The sequence below is a fragment of the Cyprinodon tularosa genome, unplaced genomic scaffold (assembly GCF_016077235.1).
Source record: "Cyprinodon tularosa strain WSP-4 unplaced genomic scaffold, ASM1607723v1 ctg1130, whole genome shotgun sequence".
Lineage (NCBI taxonomy): Eukaryota > Metazoa > Chordata > Actinopteri > Cyprinodontiformes > Cyprinodontidae > Cyprinodon > Cyprinodon tularosa.
In genome coordinates, this window is record NW_024037927.1 from 76,529 (window position 1) to 101,323 (window position 24,795).

General features: G+C 38.9%; 1 protein-coding gene across 1 annotated transcript; it reads right to left on the reverse strand.

Annotated features, from left to right (window-relative positions):
* Positions 1-3,470: 3,470 nt before the first annotated feature.
* On the reverse strand, positions 3,471-21,641 carry LOC119794863 (gastrula zinc finger protein XlCGF8.2DB-like). Its single transcript, XM_038302601.1, has 2 exons — positions 21,587-21,641; positions 3,471-4,830 (listed from the first exon to the last, which is right to left on the reverse strand). The coding sequence occupies exon 2, from the start codon at positions 4,673-4,675 to the stop codon at positions 3,761-3,763; it is 915 nt and encodes a 304-aa protein (XP_038158529.1). The 5' UTR covers positions 4,676-4,830; positions 21,587-21,641; the 3' UTR covers positions 3,471-3,760.
* Between the last annotated feature and the right edge of the window lie 3,154 nt (positions 21,642-24,795).

Here is a 24,795-nt window from a genome sequence, read left to right on the forward strand (position 1 = left end):
GTTACCATAGCAACACAACGTAGAGATCTCAAGTCCAAAAAGTGATCCAGTCGATACAAAACAGCTCTTAAGATGAGATATGTGGACGGCAATCAGAGCTCTGGCTGCAGTCCTGAGCCCAGCTGCACTTTGATTAGCTGTGGTTCTGGAAGAATCTGGAAGAGCTAAGAATAGGCTGAGAGCAGCAGAGAGGAGCTGCCAGGGGCTTCCTGATCACCTGATCACCATTAGTGTCCGTTTTCTGCATAGAGGTGGGTTTCAGCACCAGGCCAAGGTGGACAGTCTGGTTCTGGGTTTAATCTGCTGAGATTTTAATCCCAACTTTAACCCATGTGTGTTTCTTGATCTGATCCTGTTTTACTTTAGGTTTACTGGACTCCACACTGACACATACATAGAAAGATGCTAAATTCCTCTAGCTGCTTGGTTGTAGCAGCACCTGCACACATATATCGTTATATTACCTGAAATATTTGTCTTACTAGATGCAAAGAGCTAAAACCAACTCAGTCCAGGCTATGTGCCAACAATATTTCTTAGTCTAACTTTTTCAACTAAGTGAAGGAGGATTTATTAAATGGACAGGTTTTAAATACACTCTAGAAAGATATAGAGATTAATACTGACAGAGGAACACCATTAAATAATATTAGAGATTAAGGTTACCTGAAATTGTCATAAAGATTGTAATCTATATAAAAACATATAAAAAAAAAAAACAATTATTACAATCCATAAGGTTTTTATTGCTGCATCCATTTAGAAGCGATTACAAAATTTTTTAACATTCACAGAATAACATAATACATAAAAACAGCCGTATAAAAGATGCAACACTCACTTTCAATCAATACTTAGTAGAAAATGTACTCTTCTAGAAAAGAATCAGAGTTCTTGAATATATTTTTAACACAAAAAGCTTTTTACAAAGTTAAAGCAGGTTCAAACTGATCAGAAATAATTAGAACTTTAAACCAAATAATGCAACAACTTCTGTCTTATTGGATTTTAAAACAAAACATATTTAATTGCTTTAGGAATTCAGTTTACCTGAACTACAGACTCCAGCCTCTAAAGTGTTTGAGTTCTTAGTCCCGTAGTTTAACCCCATAATCCAGAGCCTTTAAAGGTGGCTGGAGCTACTTTACAACATTAATTAGCTTGTAGCTGATTAACTCTGAGACTGAGACACATTTCTATATGTCCCTAATCTTTATCTGAGACAAAACACAAAGCAAAACACTCAGATAGCCTAAATGCAATTATTAACCAAGATTTTGTTTTGGTGGGCCTGGTTTCAACAACATACAAAGCAGCACAGATTGATGCATTACTAATGAAAGCCAACAAGACATTAAATTAGCAAAACTGATCATTTGAAGCTAAACTCTTAAAAATAATCCTCCAAAATCATCAGCAAACTGGGTAAAGCCCATAAAATCTGTCCTATATTTGCATTTATTTTCATCCGAGTATATTTCCATCAAAGTCTGTCTCTGGAATATATCCAACAGATTTTATCGTTCAGCGTTGCCTAATAATCCTGCACAGAAATATTTACATGTACACACAAACATCCTTATAAAATGGACAAAAAAAAAAAAAAAAAAAAAAAAAAAAAAACAACTTCCAAAAGTATGAAACTTTGATATTAATGAGTCTTTTGGGTTGACTGAGAACATAATTGTGGCCCAATAATAAAAAATAATCCTCAAACATACAACTTGCCTAATTATTCTGCACACAGTGTACACTAAAGAAGCAATAAACATTCAGCCTATTAGCTGAGTCTTTTTCACGTCAGCGGGGTGTCAGCTTCACACAGCTGAAGCTCCTCCTATTGACATCCTATTGACATGACATGGTCCAGAGTGTAAACACTGCATCTAAAATGAAACTCCCCGCAGGGCTCGCAGAAATCACAGCAGACACTGCGTTAAGTCTGCACGTACCATAACCAAGAAGTTTTAGTAGTAATTTATTATGTTTGTTTCCATCATTAGAGGAATGGTAAGACTTTTTGCAAGTTAACTTCTTTTTTAGGGCAACGTTGTTGTTTTTTTTTACATTTAAATCAAATTTACGCAAGTCCAGAATAATTAACTTTCAACATAGTCATATCCATATCCTTTATGTCAGTTGGTAACTAGATTAACAGTTTAGGCAGTATAAAAGTTGAGAGATGCCTCATAAAGTATTGGAAGTACATTGTTTTGGAATATAAACAAGCAGGGTTGCAATATACACGTTATCTGTAAAACATCTTCTGTAGTTTTGATGTAAACAGTAGATAATTGCTTTTATTCAAAGGTTTTCTCAAAGCGTTGTTAGAAAAAGGCCTTTAAAGTGTTAGATTCTCATGTAATGAAGTAATAGAGTTTCTAGATAGGCATTTTCTCACAAGTCAAACATGGAAATGGCCTCTACTGTCAAACTGCTCTTATTCTTATTTGACGCCATACATTCTTACCTCCACTAAGGAGGATTTTTTTAAATTTTATTTGGATTTGTGTGTGTTGTTTGTCTGTCCGTCTTTATACCGGATAACTTGCAAAGCTATAAATTAAATAAAGTCTGCATCATATTTAGTCACCAAATGTGCAACGCAGTCCAAGGAACAATCCATTACATTTTGGCGATGATCCACATCATACTCCAGAGTACGGTGTAAATAATAATCGTTTTGTATCGATGCATCGATCCAACAGCCGACGATTCGATGCATCGATGCGTCCGCAAGAGAATCGATTCGTTTTTTTTTTTTCCTCCTGTCTATTTTTATCAATTTGCTCCTGGGCGTAATTCTCCCTCCCGTGCTGCGGTGGCGCTAAACCTATTTTGGCCTCCTACTGCGCTTCCTGGTTATACTCTTACACCAGTGTGTTGCAGTGAGCTTGATGCAGACATTTTTAAATTATGCTCAATATTGAAGCGTGGTCTGAGCTACACACTGTGGGTCTAGATACGGCCGAGGCGGACAGAAAGTGGGGGCGAGTTTAGTCCGACGACGGAGGGACATGAGGGCCAAAAAGAGCGGAGATCCAGGTGGAAAAATAGTCCCAGCGTTCTCGCGCACCTCGCTCTTCAAACTTCACGAGTTGTTTTCCGCAATTTCGGCCATAAAAACAAGACAAGCCGGCCTCCTGTCTGCGGCACTGTCTGCGGTCAGCTACAATTTGGGAGAGGAGCAGCGGAGCGTCTGTGGAGGGGGCGGGGCCGTCTGGAGCCGAGGTATTGCATTGCACTCAATGCACTGATTTTGTGCAGTATTTTTTGATGCAAACCCTTTCAGAATCTATAACGCAGGGGTATTATTATTTTTCAGTGAATGAGGTTTTAATAGGAATAGGTGGAGTGCAACTTTTCTACTTCTGTGATTTGCTGTTGTTTCTCAAATAAAATGCATAACGATATTACAGCTTTCATTGATTTATTTCAAATTTGAAACATTGTCTAGCCTGTAAGGATAAAAAAAAAAAAAACAATCAATCGAATCGTGGTGTATTCTTGAGTATCGAAAATAATCGAATCGTTGGGTCAGGAAATCGATACTGAATCGAATCGCCATGATGGATGTGATTTACACCCTTACTCCAGAGACAGGAATTTTCTTTTGTCTTCATGCATGAATAAATGTCATGCGACTACTCAAATGACCCTTTAATTTAAAACTGTTGTCACAAATCAAAAAGGAGAACGGCTTCTCAGCCATGTGAATTTTGATGTTAAATTTCAGTAAAGCTTTTTCCACAAGGTTTCCTTAAATCTTCTCACAAATATGGGTTTTCGTGTGTTTAATCAAAATACTTTCATTAAAATGTTTGCCACAAATCGTACAGGGTAATAGCGTTTCACCACTGTGAGCTCTGATGTGTTTATTAAGACCAGATTTATAGATGAAGCTTTTTTCACAGGATAGACATTGATAAGGCTTCTCTCCTGTGTGAGTTCTCATATGTTCAGATAAACTACTTTTTAAAGTATACTTTTTGTCACAAATAGTACAGGAGAATGGCTTCTCTCCTGTGTGGACTCTGATATGTTTATCAAGAATAGATTTCTTATTGAAGCTCTTTCCACAGGACAAACATGTAAACTGCTTCTTGCCTGTGCGAGTTCGGATGTGTTCATTGAAATGACTCTTACTATTGAAACATTTGCCACAAGCTGTACAGATGAAAGGTTTCTCACCTGTGTGAATTCTTGTGTGTGTTTCAAGATGAGATTTCTGAGTGAAGCTTTTTCCACAGGACAGACATTCATAAGGCTTCTCGCCTGTGTGAATTCTCAAGTGGTCGGTCAAATGACTTTTATGATTGAAACCTTTGCCACAATCTTTACAGAAGAAAAGTTTCTCACCTGTGTGCGTCCTAATGTGTTCCTTGAAATTACCCATTTGATTAAAACTTTTGCCACACATTGTACAGGAGAAAGGCTTCTCACCTGTGTGAATTCGGATGTGTATTTTAAGATTTGTTTTCTGAGTGAAGCCTTTTCCACAGTAAAGACATTCATAAATATTTTGGCCTTTGTGAGTTCTCATGTGATCGGTTACATTTTTTCTCTTTTTAAAGTTTTTTCCACACGTCAAACATGAAAAATGTTTCTCTCCTGTATCTTCAGTCTGCCGCTTCAGATCAAGCTGCTCTTCATGCTCCCTTATGGGGAGCTCCATGGTTTCCTCTTTAGTCCAGGGATCTTCTGGCTTTAGCTGCTCTTCTTTTATCTGCAGAGCTTCTCGTTCCTCTTGGTCCAAACTTGAATTCCTCTCCTGTTCACAGAGCAGCTGGTCAGAGGAAACCTCTTTTCCAACATAATCCTGCAGGTGCTCTGGAAAGACAAACACAAGAGAATGACTTTCTATTATTGGTTAAAGAAAGGACACTTCTCTTTAACAATTTTTGTCTGGATCCAAGTACATATAAACAGATTGGAACATGCACTGCAGCTCTGACATGACAATAGCAGGTTATGGGCATGGCTAATCTCTACAACATCATACCCTGCCTAAACCATCCACTTTCGCATCCATTCGCTTGTATTCCATTAGCTTTCCTGCTCTGCAAATAAGTGCAATGCAGTGTCCCATGCTCAGGGCCGGCGATTGCTATAGGCGAGATAGGCAATTGCCTAGGGCGACAAATGTGTTGGGGGCGCCCTCTAGCGTCGCCCTTAGGCTTACTTCCCATTAATCATAGAATTAGAAAAAAAAGCGAATTAAACCGGTTATGAAGCGTCCGTCAGTTTGACTTAACCTTACGTATATATAAATAGCAAAATATGAACAAATAAATATACCACCGTTTTTTTTTATTTATTTTTTCACATTTAAGAGAAAATCGGAAAAGATTCTGATCACTTTTCAAGCGCCCTCCAACCCGGAAGTCGTGACGTCAGAACGGGAGCGTTCATGGCGATCTACTGCACTAAATGCGATAGCCAAAACGAGAAATCTGAAAGCAAAATTTCGACTTCAACCGAGCGATTCCTACCAGGAGACCATTCTGATGTATCGGAGGAAGAATATTTGTGTCTGGAGCCTCACATGTTCGACCCAGATGTTTCAGATGAAGAGAAGGCAGCGGACGAACAACAGCGAGTCGGACAATGAGTGGAGATTGGAAGTCAACAGGTGTTATGCCCAAAAGTGCATGCCTGCCGAAATATGCATCCCCAGTCGCGGGAGCGCGCCTCGCTCTGTTGAACTGCATATCGACGAGGTAAACGGATTAAAATATGTTCAATGGAGCTTAGGTTCTTATATTAATGATATAAAAACGTTTAAAAATACCTCTCGTGGGAAAAAAGTTGTGGTTATTTGGCAGATTAATTTACAAAAGTACGGATTTTTTGAACAACATTAAATCCAAAGATTTTGACCATGGTACGGCTGATTTATTTGTTGTGGTCTCTTGTTATTTACACACAACACTAAACCGTGATAGCCGACGTGAGTTTGGAGTTTGCAAAGGTTTCTCTTAAGTGGAAAATCAAACGCGCATCTACACAGCACAGCGTTCACAGACCAGTTAGATGCATTCGCTGCGCGTCAGAAAGCTATGGTGCATTCAGGAGCATTGGAACATTTCAAACTTACAAGAATGAGGCATAAAACAGAACTGTATTTTACTGAACTGTATTGTATTTTTTTGTTTTTTTTGTTTATGCATCTCACTGGTCTGTGAACGCTGTGCTGTGTAGATGCGCATTTGGGCATAACACCTGGAGATTAGATGAATGGTAGGACAAGTTTTTTCTTTTAACAGTTCAAACATTTTTTTTGTATGTTGACATCATTTTTTTCTCAGTATATATGCAGCAGAATTATGTGCTATATTATTAGCTTGAGAATGGGTAGAAGATACTAATATAAATAAAATATTTTGTAGTGATTATCTGCATTGAGTATTCAAAAGGGATGTACAAATAATCATCAAAATGGGCTTGCACTGATGAGCATCAACCAAGAGGTCTCAAATAAAATCTCATTTGATGATACCATCAACGAATTTGCCATTAGGAAGTCCAGACGAGTCAAATTTTAATGCTGCATCAATTTTGAAGGTGAATAGAAATACCTGAAACAACTGATAGATAGAACTACAAGAACTTCAAACTTTTAATTTTGTAATGGTATTCATAAAAGCACTTTTGTTTGTAGAGGGTTAATCCTTTCTTTAATCACTAATCAATGTCAGAAATCAGGGTAAATATACCTGATATATTTTATTTAGAGGAAAATTTTGTTTATCTCATTTCTATTTATGTTCAAATTATTTAATTGAACTGGAACAGAAAATTTAATTTAATGTTTATCAATTACTTTTTTATGTAGTCCTTGGTTGAAGAATTTCTTAAATTTATTATTTTTTATTGTTATTTGGTAATTTCTGAAATTGATTTATTTAATATTTGTTTAATGTGTGTTAAATTTGTTAATTGTCTGAAATAAATTCATTCATTGATTCAATCCAGTTTTTTAGTTATACTTTACCTAAGTGTCCTTACAGATGGTTAAAAGTGTTTTTGCACAGTCCTAACTTTGAGTGTGTAATAAATTATTTAAAATAATAAAAAAGAAAAGGTACCGAAACCTATTCTGGTATTTGTCTATGCATCACTCCATGCTAAGTTACATTTTTTTCTGAATGCTTAAACACAACCTTGATTCTTGTAGCACAATTTCTAAAACTATTAATACTTATAGCAAATCCACTCACTGAGTTCACAAAACTAAAAGAACAAACACTGCTTTGCACTCAATTTGCAATTTTGTAACACACACTTTGCACAACTGTAGGCACAATTCACCACACAGCACTCTTTGTGGAACTGTAAACACAACACAATGAAGCACTAAACAGATGCTGAAAACAGTAGTGGTATTTCGCACGGCAAAAGTGAGGGGGGGGCAAAACTCAATCTCGCCTAGGGCAACCAAAGGGCCAGAACCGGCCCTGCCCATGCTACAACAGAAACGATATCAAGAAAGACATTTCTTTTTCTCGATTTCTTTTAACAAGAAAGGGTTAAGGTAAGCCTCGCGTTAACTAGCTACCAGATGTTAACTACAAAAAAAAGCGCTACATTTGTCTTCTTTGTTAGCGCTTAGAAGAGTTTTCAAGACTATTGCTTCCCTTCTTTAACTTATTGCAGTAATTTGTGGATGCCAAAAAATACATTTAGTACGTGTTCTGTATCAGAAAACCTGACTTTAAAATCAACTTAAATACCTTTAGCAGCCTACACCTAGCTAAACAACACATCTGAAAGTTAGCAGGGGCTATATATTAGGGTTAGTTTTATTTATGATTAATAAATAAAGCTGAAACCATTGTATCAAAAACAATTTTGATTGCTAGTTAAAGGGCAACAGATGGTGATAAGGATTCATTTCAATGGATAACAGAAATACTTTATCCATTTCTCTCTTTCTACTGTCTTACAGAAACTTGGCTACAGTGAGAGGATTATGTGAGCATGAATGAGACAACTCCCTATATTTTTTTTAATATTCACATACCCAGAAATTCTGGGCGAGGAGGGGGAGTAGTAACAATCTTTAACAAAGGCAGTTAATAATTACAACTCTTTTGAAAATTTAACCCTTAGTTTCCCTCATCAAAATTGCAAAGCAAAAAAAAAAAAAGAAAGAATTCTTTTTATACCTTTTTATAAGAAGTTTACATATTATCCAATACGTCCTTACTCTGAACTTTTAGGTGAGTTTTCAGAGTTCCTATCTGATTTTTGGTGTTGAATACAACAGTGTCATTATAGTGGGGGATTTTAACATCCATGCTGACATTGAAGGCGATAGCTTAAATGCAGCCTTTAATTCCATCTTAGGCCCCGTCCACACGAAGTCAAAACGAACACGAAACGCTAATATTTTCCAGAACGTTTGTCGTAAAGACGGAGATGTAAAATAAATGTGATCGTCCACACGAATGCATGAAAACGCTGCAAAATGTATGCCAGGCCTGTAAGTGGCGCTGTGGTGCCAAAGCAAAAATAGGCGACGAAATGTTGGGCATGCGCACTAATATTTATACATGGTTGCCCTGCGGGTCCATTTTCGTGGTTCAGTCAAATTCAGGTGCTGAACTATGTCGTCAATATTGCTCTGTTCTTCCTGGAGATATTCCAGAAGAAGATTCTGTTGTAAGCCTGACAGCAGGGTGAGTAGCATGAGCAGCAACCATTCAACACAGTACGACGCCATTGTTGTTGTGATGTGTCGCGCATGCGTGTTTAGAGGCGACGCTATGACGCATGCGTGTAAAAAAAAAAATGCGGTTAGAGCTTAAGAATGGAAACGCGAAAACGGCGTTTCAAAATCTTCCCACTCTGAAGGCTTAATAAAAAAAAGATCGTTTACAGACCCCCGAAACGCCGGCTTCGTGTGGATGAGAGGCTGGTTTGGTGAAAAATTTGTGCGTTGAGGCCAGGGTTCGGCTTCGTGTGGACGGGGCCTTAGACTTGATTGGCTTCGTGCAAAATGTGAGTAGTCCCACACATTCTCATCTTCATACTTTGGATATGGCATTCAATATGAAGAAATAACGGTATTTCCTCACAACCCTGTCCTCTCTGACCACTTTTTAATAACCTTCAGGACTACTTTAACAGAGTTCTCCTCCCCTATAAGAAGGTTTCACTTTAGCCGATCATTATCAGATAATGCAGTTTTAAAGTTTAAAGAATCTGCCTCACTTTCTCTCTCCTCTGTGTCACTGAAAAGTGCTGCAGAGGGCAAAAGTTTAGTTTATTCCCCTTCACAGGTTGATGATTTTGTTGATGGGGTTGCTAGTTCTCTGCATAGTACCTTAGACAACATAGCCCCTATGAAAAAGAAAAAAAATGAAAATAAAAAGCCGTCTCCCCGATTTAAAGCAGAAATGTACACTCTGAAGCAGGAGTCCTACCTAGTCTTGAAAAACTGTTTATTGATCTTTAAGATTACGCTTTGTAAAGCAAGAGCAGGATATTTCTGATTAATAGAGGAGATGAAAATAATTCTAGATTTATTTCTAACAGAGTTGTCAAACTCATCCAGAGCCTCTGTTGCCATAATATGGCTTTGTTGGGCTACTCTATAAAGCTTGGAACTCAACCCTAATCCATGCATCTTGAATTGAAAAAGCTTCCTTGGTGGGAAGTAAAATGTCTTCAAACTTGGAAAAGAAGTTCAGTGGTTTGTTTTGTAACTTTTTTGGATTGTTGAGAACTTTTTTTTTTTCATTGTCATTACTCTTTCACAAGTACGGAGCAACAAAATTCACTCTGAATTTAACAAATCCATTTGGTGAGCAGTAGGCTGCCATTGAGCGGTGCCCAGGGAGCAGTGTGCGGTTACGGACCTTGCTCAGAGTATCAGTCCATGGGAGTGGGGCTGTAACTCAGAAACTCTGAGTGCAATTAGCAACCCCCGGCTCTTCAGCATCCCTCTTGCGGCTCCATAGAGCTTTTTCAAAAATTTATGAAAATCAATGTTTTTTTTGTTTCTTTGTTTTAATATGTTGTGCAGAAGGTCAAACACAAATTAATTATGTTTTCCAATGCTGTAAACATTTGTACAATAAATAAATGTAAACAATAATTTGCACCATAGCTATAGAGATCAGTGGTCATAACTCCAAACCAGCTTGGGCGGTGCCAGGCAAACAAAGCAGTGGATGTGTGTCGGACCATGGATGCCAAATGGAATAGGAAGATAGCTGATGAGAAAAAAAGGACTCAAAGAATGGACCGAATCATTTACTTTCATTATCAATGCGGAATGATTGCCTGCATTTTTGCTGTCTAATGAGAGGTTGGCAAAAAATAAAAAGAAAAATTTGGAAAGACATAAATATGCAGCTGACCACCAAGCTGGAGTGAGAGAAAAAGTGCAATAGCAGAACTTCTGGATGAATTAGAGGAGCACAAAGATAGATCTAACCTCTTAAAACCCACTTGGTCGCCGGTGACCCGGTGGACCTTAAAGTAATAGTACACCCAAAACATGATTAGCCTTCATTTTCTACTCACCCCCATGCTGAACAACACTCTGGAGTACTTTTTTGATATCTCAAATGCATCTGGAGATCTGGGAGGCTTCTTGCTGTCTGCTGACATTCAAATAATGGAGGTCTATGGTGCCCGAGGCAGAAAGGTCCATAAAAGTCCACAAAAAACGTGTCAATATTCCTCCATACTGCTCGTCCAATGTATTCCAAGTGTCCTGAGTGGGTAGCATCCAGAATTTACTCGAAACAAAGTGATTTAGAATGTTTTTAGAGCATAAACAGTAGTGTATAGGATTTCCTGAAAGCGCGCGCCCGCACGTTCACGACGCTACGGAAGCCGGCAGACCAACCAGATGAAAGTGCGCAATCAGCGTCTGCTCTGCCAATAATGCAAGCGTAGAAGAAGAAATGTGCTGTTTACCTGTGCAAAGAAAGAAACAACGAAAGAAAAATGTCTGAGGACTTCAGTGTTGAGGAAGAGCATGAGTTCTTTGCCGAGCTGAATGCGCACTTTCATCTGGTTTGGTCTGCCGGCGGTTTCCGTAGCGACGTGAACGTGCGGGTGCGCGCTTTCAGGAAATCCTATACACTACTGTTAATGCTCTAAAAACATTCTAAATGACTTCGTTTCGAGTAAATTCTGGATGCTACCCACTCAGGACACTTGGAATACATTGGACGAGCAGTATGGAGGAATATTGACACGTTTTTTGTGGACTTTTATGGACCTTTCTGTCTCGGACACCATAGACCTCCATTATTTGAATGTCAGCAGACAGCAAGAAGCCTCCCAGATCTCCAGATGCATTTGAGATATCAAAAAAGTACTCCAGAGTGTTGTTCAGCATGGGGGTGAGTAGAAAATGAAGGCTAAACATGTTTTGGGTGTACTATTCCTTTAAGTGGGAATAATAATTCAGAATGAATAACATTCCTCCACTAAAGATTTTTACCAGCAGGTGGAGCCATTGTGTGCAGCTCAAAGCTGACACCAAAAGGTAATATCCCACAGCTTTGGAACTGTTAGAATTAAACCTGCTTTTTCTCAAGAATGTCTTTATTATTGCTGTTCAAAAAGACCTATCATTTCAAGAATAATAATAATTAAAAAAAAACTTGAGTCATGTTTGAAATGATGCAGTTTGGTCTATGTTCTACTCACCCAATTTATATATTCAGAAACTAGAGTGAGTTAGCTTTCAAATAATGTATTGCACATGTAATTTGGGCTTATAGTTCCTAAGTTATTTGCTTTTTCATTTGGGTATGCAAAATAGGCGAGGATTACCCAAAATGAGGTGGGTGTTAAGAGGTTAAGGAGTGGATTGCATCTCCAAACTCCACAACTGCTGCTAGTTTTGTTGCAAGGATGGAAAACCTTCCAAAGATCAAACAGGTAGAGCTCTGATGCAGGGATGGGAACTTTCTTCTATTTTGTCCCCAAATCCTAAAAATATAATGAAGTGATGAGGATGTGGGATTTCAGGGTTAGAGAGCTCTGATTAATGTCAGTTCCTGCTTGGTTCCTCATGAGTCAATCATCTCCTCCCAACAGAAACAAGATTCCTTCATTGTGTTTCTATAATTTCATCAATGGAAGAAAACTTGAACCGCAGCGCGGTGAAGCAGCACTAGATGGGAGCGTTCACTGCTCGTCCATCACCTCATGCTGCTATGTGACATTTGCTCCAGGATAAGCATTTAATCATGAATACTTATTATATATTTAAGCCCACATAGTCATTTTCTATAGTGGGATAATACACTTAGAGCTCATGTTGTCATAAGAGGCATATGTATGAGTTTTTCATTTTTGCGGCTCCAGACAGATTAATTTTTTATTTTTTTTGTGAGTCCAATATGGCTCTTTGAGCAGTTTGAGTTGCCGTTCCCTGCCCTAAATAATACAAATGCTGAACAGTAACAATAGGAATATGGAGATCTGAAATTCATTTCTTGACACCCAGAATGTTTATTCTAGATGTGTAGAATGTAATTTTGTTTAAAATGGTAATTTTGACAAGGGGTAAAATAGGGCTGCAACAACGAATCGATAAAATCGATAAAAATCGACTTTTAAAAGCGTTGGCAATGAATTTCATCATCGATTAGTTGTGTCGCGTAATTAATGCGTCATCCGCTGCCGTCGTCATCACTGCCACTTGATTGAAAGAGGGAAAAAAAACAGGGCAGAGTGAGCAAAGGCTGTTTTCAAAAATCAATAACGTCAACTGTTCTAATGACCGATACCGCAAACACAGTTCAAGCAAAGTCCTCTAAAATGTGGGAGCACTTTACGCTTTGTAAAGGGAAAAAAGTCGTAACATGCAACTTTTGCAAAAGCGAATTAACATGGCACGGAAGCACAACTGTTATGATGCAGCACCTGAAAAGAAAACACGTTGGAGCCTTCGATGGCAGTGAAGAGAGCTGATCAGCAGGGTGAGCGGCCATGTTTGTTTGGTTTTAAAGTGGGGAAACGTAACGTTAGTTTCTCAGGTAGCTCGTCTGATGCTTTCCTTACCGTGTTAGTAGGTTACAGACAGTGATAAGGTTGGCTACTTATTTTACTTTTATTTCATTTGAATTAGCTTAAGCAGCGTTTATATTTACTTTATAAATAAATTAACTTGCAAATTATGAGGGCAAGGCTTTTAAAGTTTAAATCTTCTGGCAAAGATAAAGTAAAGAAGATCCTGCAATTTATGGAAGTAAAGCAGAATAAAATCCAGCAAGATCAGTAATAATTCAATTAATTATCTGCTACATTCCCATGTAAATATCTGTCTTTGGAGGATGTGTTTTTTAGCACCCCTAGTTCTCTCATTTTTATTCCAAATACAATTTATAATTTGAATCACAGGGTATTTTTTTTTTATTTCTATGGTTCAGTATTTTCTCAAAAAAAAAAAGAAAAAACTGCCTGTCTTTTTTTGCGCTTTATGAAACAAAGTACCCTATATTTTGTGGATGTATAGCAACATTTCTCATGTAACACAAACATTTATCTGTTATACTGCCACAGTACAGTTAATGAGCAACCTGTACTTGTGTGCCTGTTTGTTCTCTGTAAAATTTTTATTTTGGAATAAAGAGACTAATATACATTTTTTTTTGTCTGATTCATCGATTAATTGAAAAAATAATCGGCCGATTCATCGATTTTTTAAAAATAATTGTTAGTTGCAGCCCTAGAATAAAATGTGTTTTCAGATATCAGGAATACATAGTTAGCCAAAGTAATAAATATCAAACTAGCTTGCCAAATCCGGTTGTAACCACAAAAACGTTACGTGGAGAACTAGTTTACTGCTATAACGGCAGTGGATCATTGCATTCTATTTAGGTGAAATCACCTGCCAGCAGGAGAAAATTAAGTCTAAAAATGTTGATCTAACAGGTAGGACTTGTTCATCTCGTACTCATCTTACTCAAGAAAACCTCCTCCAGACCAGGTTGCCCTGAGGAGACTGTTACTACGGCAACAGAAACAGAGGAGAAACTTCCCTTATTTCAGGTATAGACATTTTAGCAGTGCCTTCTGTTCAAAAGACCGTTACGTAGGTTAAGTTTTGATGTTTAGTACTGCTGTTTGTATTCTGTAGTTTCTGCTCAGCGTTATTTTGGCCCTTAAGACACGGCGTAGTTAGGTCAGTGATGACATCATCACGTTGCCGTAACTAACGTTGCTGCTGCCTGGTGGAAAGTTCGGCAGTTGGGCCACTTTGCTAACACGGGGTAGAGACTGGGAAATATGCGTGTTCTTCAAAGAAGTGTTCGTTATTGATGAGTAAGTTTAATATCTGGGTGTTTATTGCAGTTAAATTTGTTATTTTTTGCTCTTATTTACCTGTTGATAAACCTGGGTTATCTGCTATGTGCTTATATTGTAGAGCTACACATCCACTAGATGGCGCCAAGCCTAACTTTTGTAGTTTGCTGATTAATACTACTTTAGAGGTTGAGCTTGTTTAGAGCTGAACTATTTCATCCTTAGATTATCTAAGGTGTGTAATGGTAGGATCATTTCCTTATTTTGTTTTCGGAAACCACACTTACACACACGCACCTACCTGGAAATACCTCAGCACCTTACGTTCATTTATGTTCAATCGGAATCTGGAATAGAGTTTGGAATACAGAACAGTTAAAGGATCCCGCCTCATGTCTTCATTCTCCACCTGCTGCACCTCCTCCTAACACCTAGTCCTGACTGAAATCCTGGCCCAAGTGGAGTTCTGGCCGACACTCCCGGTTGAGAGCAGCGATAAACCCGAACAGTACCTTACAGTCCTATAACTTTGAGCAAATTCACCTTCACCTCCAAATCTGAGACCATGGTCTTGAGCCGGAAAAGGGTAGAGTGCCATCTCCAGGTTTGGGAGGATGTACTGCCCCTAGTGGAGGAGTTTAAATATCTTGGGGTCTTGCTCACGAATGAGGGGAAGATGGAGCGGGAGATCGATAGGCGGATTGGTACGGCGTCTCCTGCGGTGTTAATTTCGTCAACCATGACGATGACGAACATATTTCGTCAACGCCCCTTTTACCCGTGACGATGACGAGATGATAATGCACAAAAATTGTTTCCAGAAATTAAAAATATGACGAAAATAAAAAATGATTTTCATCCATGAGACTAAGACGAAATTTACGAGGTATTGGCAAAAAAAAGTAATTGTTTATAATTAATTTGTAATTGTTAATATAAGTATTTTTGAGCTTCCTGGAAGATTACGCGTTGTTTCCCTGTTTGTCCCTATCCAATCCAATCCACTTTATTTATGTAGCACGATTTCAATACACACAAGGCTTCCAAAGTGCTGCACAAAAAGATAAAATAAATGAAAGTAAATAAAATAAAAGCACTGCCCACAGAGGATAAAATTATGCACGTATATGCATAAAATCAATGCTCTACATGGTTTCAAAAGCAAAGGAAGTCATTGCAGATACCGGTGTGCGGTTTGTTAAACAACGCCTGGATGTATGGAGCCATTTCCTTTATAAACCCGAAGGAAAACAACAGAGGAAGGACGCCACCAAAGAGTCTGCGACTTTAAAATGGCAGGAAAGAACACAGCGAATCTCAAGTGACATCTGAGGGGCCAACATGCTGCCATGTGGAAGCAGGTAAGGAACGGGTGGGCCTGTAGTAGTGGGAACAATTGTGTGTGTGCGCATGCATGTGGATGCGTGTGCATTCCTTCCTGTGCCTGTATCTGTCTGTCTCTCTTTCATAGAAGAAAGATGTTCTACTGATACTCTGGATATTAATTGTTTAAATTTCTTCCTCCCAACTAGATTCCTGACACAGTGACCCCACAGCCAGATCAGAGGTTGGGGAAGGAAGGGAAGTCTGTTGCAGAGATGCTGGGAGCCCCCCCCACCCCACCATACAAACCTGATGCCAAAGAGCAGAAAGCCCTGGAGAACTCAATGGCAAAATGGATTGGGCGTTCTGCAAGGACCATAGAGGATGAAGACTTTGTTGATATGATGAAACAAGCCGACAAAAGGTTCAATGTGTGCAATGTGATATACCGGTATGTTAAAAAAAGAATCGGTGTGTGAAGTTCTATTCTGCCCAGTGTTATATAAATAAAATAGAGAAAAAGAGAAGAAGCTATGTGTGAAGATTTTTATTCTGTGTAGTGTGATATACACTCACTGGCCACTTTATTAGGTACACCTGTCCAACTGCTCATTAACACTTAATTTCTAAGCAGCCAATCACATGGCGGCAACTCAGTGCATTTAGGCATGTAGACATGGTCAAGACAATCTCCTGCAGTTCAAAGCGAGCATCAGTATGGGGAAGAAAGGTGATTTGAGTGACTTTGAACGTGGCATGATTGTTGGTGCCAGAAGGGCTGGTCCAAGTATTTCAGAAACTGCTGATCTACTGGGATTTTCACGCACAACCATCTCTAGGGTTTACAGAGAATGGCCCGAAAAAGAAAAAACATCCAGTGAGCGGCAGTTCTGTGGGCGGAAATGCCTTGTTGATGCCAGAGGTCAGAGGAGAATGGCCAGACTGGTTCGAGTTGATAGAAGGGCAACAGTGACTCAAATAACCACCCGTTACAACCAAGGTGGGCAGAAGAGCATCTCTGAACGCACAGTACGTCGAACTTTGAGGCAGATGGGCTACAGCAGCAGAAGACCACACCGGGTGCCACTCCTTTCAGCTAAGAACAGGAAACTGAGGCTACAATTTGCACAAGCTCATGGAAATTGGACAATAGAAGATTGGAAAAACGTTGCCTGGTCTGATGAGTCTCGATTTCTGCTGCGACATTCGGATGGTAGGGTCAGAATTTGGCGTCTACAACATGAAAGCATGGATCCATCCTGCCTTGTATCAACGGTTCAGGCTGGTGGTGGTGGTGTCATGGTGTGTAGAATATTTTCTTGGCACTCTTTGGGCCCCTTGGTACCAATTGAGCATCGTTGCAACGCCACAGCCTACCTGAGTATTGTTGCTGACCATGTCCATCCCTTTATGACCACAATGTACCCAACTTCTGATGGCTACTTTCAGCAGGATAATGCGCCATGTCATAAAGCTGGAATCATCTCAGACTGGTTTCTTGAACATGACAATGAGTTCACTGTACTCAAATGGCCTCCACAGTCACCAGATCTCAATCCAATAGAGCATCTTTGGGATGTGGTGGAACGGGAGATTCGCATCATGGATGTGCAGCCGACAAATCTGGGGAAACTGTGTGATGCCATCATGTCAATATGGACCAAACTCCCTGAGGAATGCTTCCAGCACCTTGTTGAATCTATGCCACCAAGAATTGAGGCAGTTCTGAAGGCAAAAGGGGGTCCAACCCGTTACTAGCATGGGGTACCTAATAAAGTGGCCGGTGAGTGTATATGTTAAAAAAAGCAGTGTGTGGAGAAGTTATATCATGACAGTGTTGACTAAAATGATAAAAATGACTAAGACTAAAATTGATTTTAGTCATTTAGACTAAGACTAAAACTAAATTGGGAAGGCAATGACTAAATATGACTGAGACTAAAATAGATTTTTGTCATTCTGACTAAGACTAAGACATTTTTTTTTTTTTGTGAACAACTTTTTTATTATTTTAAACCGGTACATTAGTCCGATAAAGGTAAATGGGGTATATTACATCCTGATACAACAGAAAGGAACACATAGAAACAAAACAAATCAACAAAAAACAGGCGACGACTGGCCCAAGTGGCTGGGGAGAGGGACGTCTGGGCCTCCCTACTGAAGCGTTACCTCCCCCGCGACCCGACCCCGGATAAATATATATATATATAGTGATTTTTCGGCCTCTCGATATAATATCGATCTTTCAGCTAAAAAACAAAGCATTTTTTACCTAAAACAATGAGGGAAAATATGCAATACCTCTGCCAGATAGCGCTATGGAGCCCTTTTGCTGTACGGCTCAGCACCATACCTGTATTCAGTCAGTCACATTTAAAGACATAGACGGACTCCAATCCCATTTCTCTGATTTGTGAAACTTCAATAAAGGCAGATTTCAGCATTTTTTAAGAATCTAGACCACATATTTAAAATACAACTCCATCTCTGATATTTGTTGGGTTTATTTTGATTTGAATTCCACTTTTAACTTTTTTTTTTCTCATTAATTTTTTCCATCTTTAGTGTATCAACATTTGGTCTTGAAATTGCTTCATCTCTGATGCTTTCCTAAAGGGGGAGTCATCTGATATAAACACTATGAAATGATTTCCTGTCACTATGTTACCTGTCAATATGAATTACATAAAAAACAGTTTATTGAAGTTTCACAAATCCAAGAATTGTTTTAATTTGTTTTAGAAGTACTTTAGAATAATCTAGTCCAGGTGTAGGTGTTGTAGTTTCTTAATCATTCTTTATTAATTTCCCAAATTGGAAGCTAGAATCAGAAGCCAGCTTCAGCTTCATTTTGTTCACATGGTGCAGCTGAAACCAGTTCAGAAACAGCCTGTTATGGTCTCATAACTAAAGCTCCATTTCTGCAGCAAACACTGTGATAAAACTGTGAATGACAGAGATTTGGGATCTGCTGACAGACCAGGATCTTTGCAGACTGATGTTAGGCTGATAGTGGGAGATGTTTCCTTTATTGTGAAATTATTAGTGTTCATTTCTTGTTCCACAATCCTGCTTTTCATCTGTATGAGCTCTGACTATTTCCTGAATGTTGCAGTGACAGTAATGTTCCTGTAGTGTTAAAGGAAAAGTACACCCAAAACATGATTAGCCTTCATTTTCTACTCACCCCCATGCTGAACAACACTCTGGAGTACTTTTTTGATATCTCAAATGCATCTGGAGATCTGGGAGGCTTCTTGCTGTCTGCTGACATTCAAATAATGGAGGTCTATGGTGCCCGAGACAGAAAGGTCCATAAAAGTCCACAAAAAACGTGTCAATATTCCTCCATACTGCTCGTCCAATGTATTCCAAGTGTCCTGAGTGGGTAGCGTCCAGAATTTACTCGAAACGAAGTCATTTAGAATGTTTTTAGAGCATAAACAGTAGTGTTTAGGATTTCCTAAAATCGCGTTCATGACGCTACGGAAGCCGGCAGACCAAACCAGACGAAAGTGCGCATTCAGCGTCTGCTCTGCCGATAATGCAAGCGTAGAAGAAGAAATGTGCTCTTTACCTGTGCAAAGAAAGAAACAACGAAAGAAAAATGTCTGAGGACTTCAGTGTTGAGGAAGAGCATGAGTTCTTTGCCGAGCTGAATGCGCACTTTCGTCTGGTTTGGTCTGCCGCGGTTTCCGTACCGTCGTGAACTCGCAGGCGCGTGCTTTCAGGAAATCCTATACACTACTGTTTATGCTCTAAAAACATTCTAAATGACTTCGTTTCGAGTAAATTCTGGATGCTACCCACTCAGGACACTTGGAATACATTGGACGAGCAGTATGGAGGAATAGTGACACGTTTTTTGTGGACTTTTATGGACCTTTCTGCCTCGGGCGCCATAGACCTCCATTATTTGAATGTCAGCAGACAGCAAGAAGCCTCCCAGATCTCCAGATGCATTTGAGATATCAAAAAAGTACTCCAGAGTGTTGTTCAGCATGGGGGTGAGTAGAAAATGAAGGCTAATCATGTTTTGGGTGTACTATTCCTTTAAGGAGAGCACAAGACAGAGCTGCAGCTTCTGTCTCACATACACTTAAATTACAAACAGCTGTGAGGGACCTGAAAACCCCCGCTCTATATTCTGTTGCTTTTCAAAGTAAAATACATCACATAGCATTACACCACATCTCCCTTTCTTTGGGACAAAAGGGTAGACTGCCTTTGTACCAGCAGGTCTTAAAAGTTTACCTGTTCTGTCCCTGATTCACACATGAACATAAAAAAACACACTTAACTAAACTACTTGGTTTTTTTTTCTCTTTAACAAATACTTTGAATATCCGGTTCCTACTAAAGTATCTTAAAGCAGATCAATTACAGCATTCACATCTTAAGAACAAAGTACAATCACATTTCTTTTTTTAAGACTCCTCAAGTTGTTCTTTAATGTACTGATAAGTATCTCACACAGAGCTGCAGCTTTAAATTACAAACAGCTGTGAGGGACCGAAAACCCCCGCTCTATATTCTGTTGCTTTTCAAAGTAAAAGACATCCCATAGCATTACACCACACAAACATGAAATCCAGCAGCTGCTGATGCTTTTTGGGATCATTAGTGATTCAAACACATTCTTCCTCGGTGAACACAGAAATATATCAGTAAACTTGGATTTGTGACAAAATTTTGCAAACATGGTAATTACATTGGAAGTATTTTTAAACAGGCATCGACGCAGCTACCTGTCTCTAACCCCGAAATCCCACATACTCCGTCAGCGCTCCGCTCCGCTCCGCCCCGCTGCGCTCCAGACCGCCTGCGCAAAGCAAAGCCTACAGCCGCCGCTGTGGTCCCGTCCGCTCCGCTCTGAGTTTCTTGGAGATCGTAGAGGGCATGCGCGAGATGAACCAGGGTTTCCACAATTCATTCATTTTTTTTCTTTAAATCAAGGCCTTAATTGGCACTAAAATTATTTAAATATGTTTATCGAAGTATTTATAATTCTTTAATAAAAAATGCTTATAAAAACAATTTCGTCCGATATATTATATCGCGTTTTTTATATTTATTATTATATGTATATTGTATTATATTTGCGTGAAACTGATCATAAAGCCGTATGTTCGGAAAGGATCTCCAGGCGGAGAAAAAGCTAGAGGATATATATATACGTATATATATGTGTGTGCTTACATACATACAGGAGTCATGGAACTGTGCTTACAGTTCCTTCATATTTCATGTACACTAATAACTTGTGTACATGGTTCTGGTTGATGGCATTAAAATCATTTCTAATAGCATTAAAATAGCATTAAATTAGAGTCACTCATTCCTGTATGAACCCTGTGAGCGCTTAATTTAATGACATATTAAAAAAATCCCACCATCATCCAGCATATGTTCAGTTTCTGCCCATATATATATATATATATATATATATATATATATATATATGAATTGTGCTATAATTTCTAGTCACCGATCTGTTGCTGCTATGTTTTAATTTGACGAACCGGAATTTGTCGATGTTCTTTTTCCTGTTTGGTGCGATTGCAATTGCGGATCTTGACCTGGCCGGACCGGAGCGGAGCAAAAAATAGCTCGGCTCCGTAATTTGTCGGTGACGGATGGAGAAGACGTACGTGGACGGAGACGTGCGGAGGAGTAGCGGTGGATGTGGAACAGCTCTCATTGATTTCCATGAAAGACAAGCACTCCGCACGACGTACGTCAGCGGGGCGGAGCGGAGCGGAGCGCAGACGGAGTATGTGGAATCTGGGGGTAAGAAACATCAGCGTATTCCAGCTGCAGCAACCAGTTAATCTATCACACCGGTAATATTCGACGTATTTTCGATTATTTTCTCTCTTTTTGAAGTGTATTGCATAATATGCAGTTTTCCAATCAGATGAGGCTAAAATCCACAGTGTGCATCATCAGGGAATCGTTTCTATCAGGTGTTTCCTACCTATGCGATGTAAGATGATCTGGGGGATCCTGGTGAAATCCAGCAGTAGATGTTGATCGTCCATCTTTTCCTCCGAATTGACCAAACTCCCTTTAAACTCCGTGAATGTTTCTTCAGCAGGAGTTAACTGCTCGGTGATAAACTCTCCTTGAAGCTGGACTGAAGACATTCTCACTGCAAACACTCCCAGATTATCAGCCTCTCTGCAATGACTCCACACACAAGCTAAGCTAATGCTGCTAGCTGCTGCCCGATCAGTACATCACCTCATTTCCGGGTCACCCGCGATGTATGTAAAATAAATGTCCCTTCTGCCATAAAAAAAAGTAAACGAACTAAACTATAATGTTTTAAAGATTGATAGTGTGTTTATTGAAAATAAATGCTGTTGAGTATATTGTTTAAACGCTCTTAGACTCTTATTTTGGTAACGTGTGTATTTCCGTTTCCGCAATGTGTGCTGCTATGTTCTAGCTTGTTTAGAAGTTCGAATAAATATGGTATCCGCCTAAAGATAATACGAGTGCTTCTTTATTATCCATCCACACGAGGAGTGCTGTGCTACTACTGCCATTAACCTCAACAAAGGCATTAAAATCCTATTAGTTTTTTTGCCTTTTTTATTGTACAAAATACAATAATTTACATTTTCAAGTAGGAATCTCCTCTTTTCTTTTCCTTTCCGTTTTATCAGGTTTTATCTGTTCCACTTATCTCAATTTATTTAGGTCTTTTTTTTGGTAGAAACGAATAAGGCAATAGTAACACTACAAATCTGTGGAAGACATAGTAAAGGCAGATTTCAAAAATGGAAGCACAAGGCATTATTGATAAAAAACAAAAAAATAAAAGGAATGGCTGATAATTATTATTCCTCATAATTATTACCATGGCAACAAGGGGATTAATGTTAGGATTAATGAACATCGGTGGGCAAACCCATCAGTATTTCAGTCAGGTATTCGTATGATTCGATACATTTAAGAGATTCCAAATATAACTTGAATTCAGATTTAAAAAGATTGTGAATGATCTCAACACTCTTTGTTTATGAATGAAGAATTTTTCTAAACACAAAATTAGGTTACAACAGAGTTCTATTGTTTTGTTTTTCAATAATATTCGAAAAGTTACCATATCTCTAGAAAATAGAAATGCAATATTTGATTTGAGTCTAAGCAAATCCAAAATGTTTAGTCTGACTGCATTCATAGAAGACATGGTCAATTGTTTCTATATCACTTTCACAGAATGAACATTTATTGTCATCAATATTAAAACCAATTCTTAGTAGTTCTTTTGAGGGGTAAATTGCATTTAAAATATTAAAGTGCGTTTCTTTAGCTTTTGTTTGTATGGGGAGTTTTAGATAAAGAGTTCTCAGTTTTTCTATGATTTTTTCACAAATTTACAAAGAATGTTATTTTTATTTATTTTCCCAGGGAATAAAGTTTAATTTAGACTGTTCCTAATTTTGTGGTTATTGAATTTTTGGTCAGTGATTAATGTTCCATTAATAGATAAATTGGGTAGTTGTGGGGTCATTGGATGATTTGTTATTATATTTTTAATCTGATTAATAAATTGTTATGGTAATACATTAAGTAATCTGGTAAATTCACCTTTAAGAGTGAAGAATTTATATTTTGCACAAAATTGTTCGTAATTTAACATGCAACCATTAGTATCCATAATAGACCAAATACTTTTCTCCATTCACTATTTGTAAAATAGGGATTTATTGCCATGTAAAATGAATCTATTATTCCACATGATAGAGGAATGTGGGGAGTAGTTATGAACATATTTCATTTTCCAGTATAGTAACACTATGAAAGTTTAATGGCCAATTTATGGCTAACGAAATCAGCTAGGAGTACGAGTTTGACAGCACCTATTTTGTTAAATATGATAGGAACACAATACCAGAATATGATAGGCTGTTGTTAGTACGCAATGCTGTGAGGTCACCAGCCGCCATATTGGTACTCCCTAGTTAGACCGGTCAGAATGTAAACATTGTGTGTTTTTTTAGTTTTGAGAACACTGGATCCGTATCCTACAGAGTACAGACTAGCGATGGACGCGTGATGACACGTCACGTCGACCAGATTCGCAAGCGTCACGCATCATCGAACGAGATGTCCAGTCCTGAGGTGAGAGGAGAGCCTGACAGCCTGCAGTTGCCAGAGCGAGCAGTGGAGGTCGTTGCTGCAGACTCGGACGTTCCAACTTCAGTAGGAGGGGAAGTGCTGAAGCAGCCCAGGTTCATCCTCCAGCTGAACCAGAGACAGGAGCTCAACAGACACCTATGCTGCAAAGATCTGCGCGAACCAGATGGACTCCTGCTTATCTGAGAAATATTGTTAGTTAGAAGTTACATCCCTTAAGAAAGAGTCAGAATATGCTCTGGGATATGCACTGGAAGGTTTGGCAGTCTACCCAGTTAGAAAAAAAAAATGTAAACAAACATTGTCATAAGAGTTATTTAAGTTGATTGTTGGCATTTGACCTTTAATCTTGAAAAGAAGTAAAGTAAAGTTATTTAAGAAATCCTGTTTTTTTTTTAGATTGAGTATCTATGTAATTCCACTGTTATAGCCAAAGTAAGGTTAATGTGAAGGTGTGAGGGTCCTTCCCTCTGCTTGGGTTTATTTTGATGTGTATTTGTTTTCTGTGTCTTTGTAGTTTAGTTCTACCAGTGCTGAGTTCCTTAATTATCCCCTTTGCTCCCTGATGCTTTTTTCCCCTTTCCTCTTGGCTTCCTCCCAGTTGTAATCTGTGATGCAGTCTGTGATTCTATTGATGTCCTGTTGATTAGGAGCACAGAGATCTTCTTAAACAGTGTTGGAGAAACAGTCCCTCAGAGCTTCTTCAGCTTCCACAGACCATCTCATCACTGTGCCATTCTCAGCTGCTTCTCTGTGCACCTCTCCCTCCCCTGGAGATGAACCACTCCAGAAGATAAGGGGTGCCTCCTTAGTGTTGGCATTCAGTAGATCCAGTGTTTTATTGTCTCTGGTCTGGCAGGTAACATACTCTGTGAAGTGGGAGGGGGTGGAAGACAGGGAGACACGGTTAAAGTCCCCAGAGATCAGAAAAAGAGCCTGTGGGTGTTGAGTCTGCTGGTGGTAGTGTGCATTCCCGGGGTAGTTTGGCCTCATGCTGGCTGCTAACAGCTCACTGTCTTTGCTGCACAGCGTCTCTTA